This window comes from Humulus lupulus, chromosome 9 (assembly GCF_963169125.1).
Source record: "Humulus lupulus chromosome 9, drHumLupu1.1, whole genome shotgun sequence".
Taxonomy (NCBI): Eukaryota; Viridiplantae; Streptophyta; class Magnoliopsida; order Rosales; family Cannabaceae; genus Humulus; species Humulus lupulus.
Window position 1 is genome coordinate 26349654 of NC_084801.1, and position 2599 is coordinate 26352252.

At 33.0% G+C, this 2599-nt stretch overlaps 1 protein-coding gene across 1 annotated transcript; it reads left to right on the forward strand.

Moving 5' to 3' along the window:
• The first annotated feature begins 311 nt into the window (after nucleotides 1-311).
• LOC133799539 (protein FAR1-RELATED SEQUENCE 2-like) lies at nucleotides 312-2252 on the forward strand. Its single transcript, XM_062237549.1, has 4 exons — nucleotides 312-655; nucleotides 738-843; nucleotides 997-1046; nucleotides 1130-2252. Exons 1-4 carry the CDS (start codon nucleotides 312-314, stop codon nucleotides 2250-2252), a joined length of 1623 nt encoding a protein of 540 aa, XP_062093533.1.
• The last annotated feature ends 347 nt before the right edge of the window (nucleotides 2253-2599 follow it).

Sequence of the window (2599 nt, forward strand, 5' to 3'; positions counted from 1 at the left end):
TGTATGCGAAAATGATGGGGTTTAGTGTTAGAAAAAAACTGAAGAGGGAGGACAAAAAAGGTATTTTACACATTAGAAGTTGGGTGTGTTCAAACGAAGGTTTTAGAGAACAAAAATATTGTAATCTTGATAATAGGTGTAAAGAAGCTCGTGCTCTAACAAGAACAGGTTGTAATGCAGAGTTTAGAATAAATTTAAATAGGGTAACTAACCACTGGATTACAAAGTGTTTTAATAACCACCACAACCATAAGTTTGTCTTCTTTCGTGAAAAACCATTTCTTAGATCTCATAGAATATTTAGGGACGAGATGAGGGAACAAGTTATGTCAATGAAGAGAGCCAGAATTAAGACATCCCAAATTTGGAATTACATGGTAGAAGTTCATGATGGTTGGGAAAATGTGGGATGTATCAAAGATGACTTGTACAAGGGAATTTGTAAAAAATATTCAACTTGGGATGATTGTGACACGTCCATAGCAATGGGTTATCTCGAAGCAAAAAAAGGGTCGGACAACATGTTTTTCTACAAGTATGATGTAGATAAAAAAAATAGATTGAAAAATTTATTCTGGTCTGACAGGACTTCCCAGGTTGATTACCAATTATTTGGTGATTGTTTGGCTTTTGATTCTACTTACAAAACCAATAGGTATTTAAATTTTTTTTTTTTTTTACCTTATATCGATTTCTTAGTAAAATATCAAATATTATATTAATTTTTTGTTCAACAGGTACGGAAAGCCATTAGTAATATTACTTGGGTCTAATAATCATGACAAAACGTGTGTGTTTGGAGCTGCACTTCTTGATAATGAGACTTCGACCACATATGATTGGGTATTGGAAACATTTTTAGAGTGCATGGGTGGTAAGATGCCGTCAGCAGTTTTGACGGACGGTTGAAAAGCAATGAACAAAGCACTGGATAATATTATGCCTGGTGTTCCACATCGTATTTGCTCGTGGCACATACTAAAAAATGCAATGTAGCATGTACACAATATAGCATTCCATCAAGAATTGAAGAAATTTATTTTCAGGTAATACATTAAATGGTGTTTTATCTTATTCTCTCAATTATAATATGAAAACATTTATATTTTTCTTTTTTACAAAAATATAGGTATTACAAGGAGGAAGAATGGGAGGATAATTGGAAAGTGACTGTGAAGAAATATAGATTGATAGGGAATGCATGGGTGGAAGCACAATATGGCACAAGAAAGCAGTGGGCAGATACTTTTCTTCGTGGTATTTATTTTGGTGGAGCTACTGCTACCGGTAGATGCGAATCTATGAATGCATTCTTGAAAAGAGATTTGCAAAATAAAATACCATTGTGGATGTTTATACGACACTTTGACCATGCTTTATCTATGTTACGTTACAATGAGATGAAAGAACACTACAAAACTAATTTGACTGAACCAGTTTTGAACCAGACAACTATGCCGTGTGTGGAGGATGAAATTTCTTCAATTTTCACAAGGGAAATTTTTACAAGGATAAGAAAGGAGATACGGCGTGGCGATAATTATATTGTCCTAAAGGATGATAAGATACCAGGTTACACTCTTTGTTTGGTGAAAAAATATATTGGTTCTGGATTAAAGCGCAAAGTGTTAATCTCCAACGATGGGGATGATGTGCGATGTGATTGCTATTCTCTTGAGACAAAAGGAATTCCATGTAGACATATTTTTATTTCATTGAAGAATTTGGAGAGAAGAAGTTTGCCAATTTGTTTGGTAAATAGACGTTGGCTAAAAGATGCTAAAGAAGTTCAACTGTTAACTCAAGGTAATGAAAGAAAGTGTCCTCATCCTGAAGTTATTGAAAATTCTAGGTACGGTGGTGTAACCACACAAACTACTATCACGTTGTACCTTGCTACAAGATCACGAGAAGCATTTCAAAAGGCTATGAAAGTTATATCAGAGTTGAATGCAGAATTGGAAAAAATGCCACCAGATGAAGAGTTAAAACATCCTCAAAATGATGAAGGAGTATTTCCTAATAATATTTTGGACTCTCAGATTAAAAAAACAAAAGGCAGACCAACTACAGCCAGTTTGTCGAAATCATTCTCTGGGGGTGCAAAGAAGAGAAAACCAAAAAAATCGCTATTACATTGCAAGTATTGTGGTGAGGTTGGACATGATTCAAGGAATTGTTCTATGCAGCCAAAGTCCACTACAAAGAAAAATGGTCATTCGAAGAATAAGAAGAAAAAAATCAATCCATGATTAGTGATGTCTTTTGTATAATTGTTTACAAACACTTTCTCTATTGCAATCATTAATTTCGACTACAACAATATAGGGTTAATTATTGTGTTTTTTTTCAAATATTATAAATATGGTATTGAGAATTGGAAAATTTAATTCATTTGCATAATTAGGGCCTACACTAATAGTTAGTTTGAACAATTAAATATTGAATATATGTTAAATATTAAATGCACCTCTTCATATTCAAAGACAATAACCAACTATCTAAACCCTAATTTCAAAAATTATAATTAGATGTGTAAAATTTATTAATATTACAAACCCTAATTTCGGCTATGCCAATTGTGGCTTTCAATTAATAT

Excerpts from the sequence above, each read along its gene's own strand:
- LOC133799539 (XM_062237549.1), top strand. The coding sequence starts at position 312 with ATGAGGGAACAAGTTATGTCAATGAAGAGAGCCAGAATTAAGACATCC. Across the intron at positions 656-737 it reads TCTACTTACAAAACCAATAG|GTACGGAAAGCCATTAGTAA; the intron begins GTATTTAAATTT and ends TTTGTTCAACAG. Across the intron at positions 844-996 it reads CTTCGACCACATATGATTGG|CATGTACACAATATAGCATT; the intron begins GTATTGGAAACA and ends AATGCAATGTAG.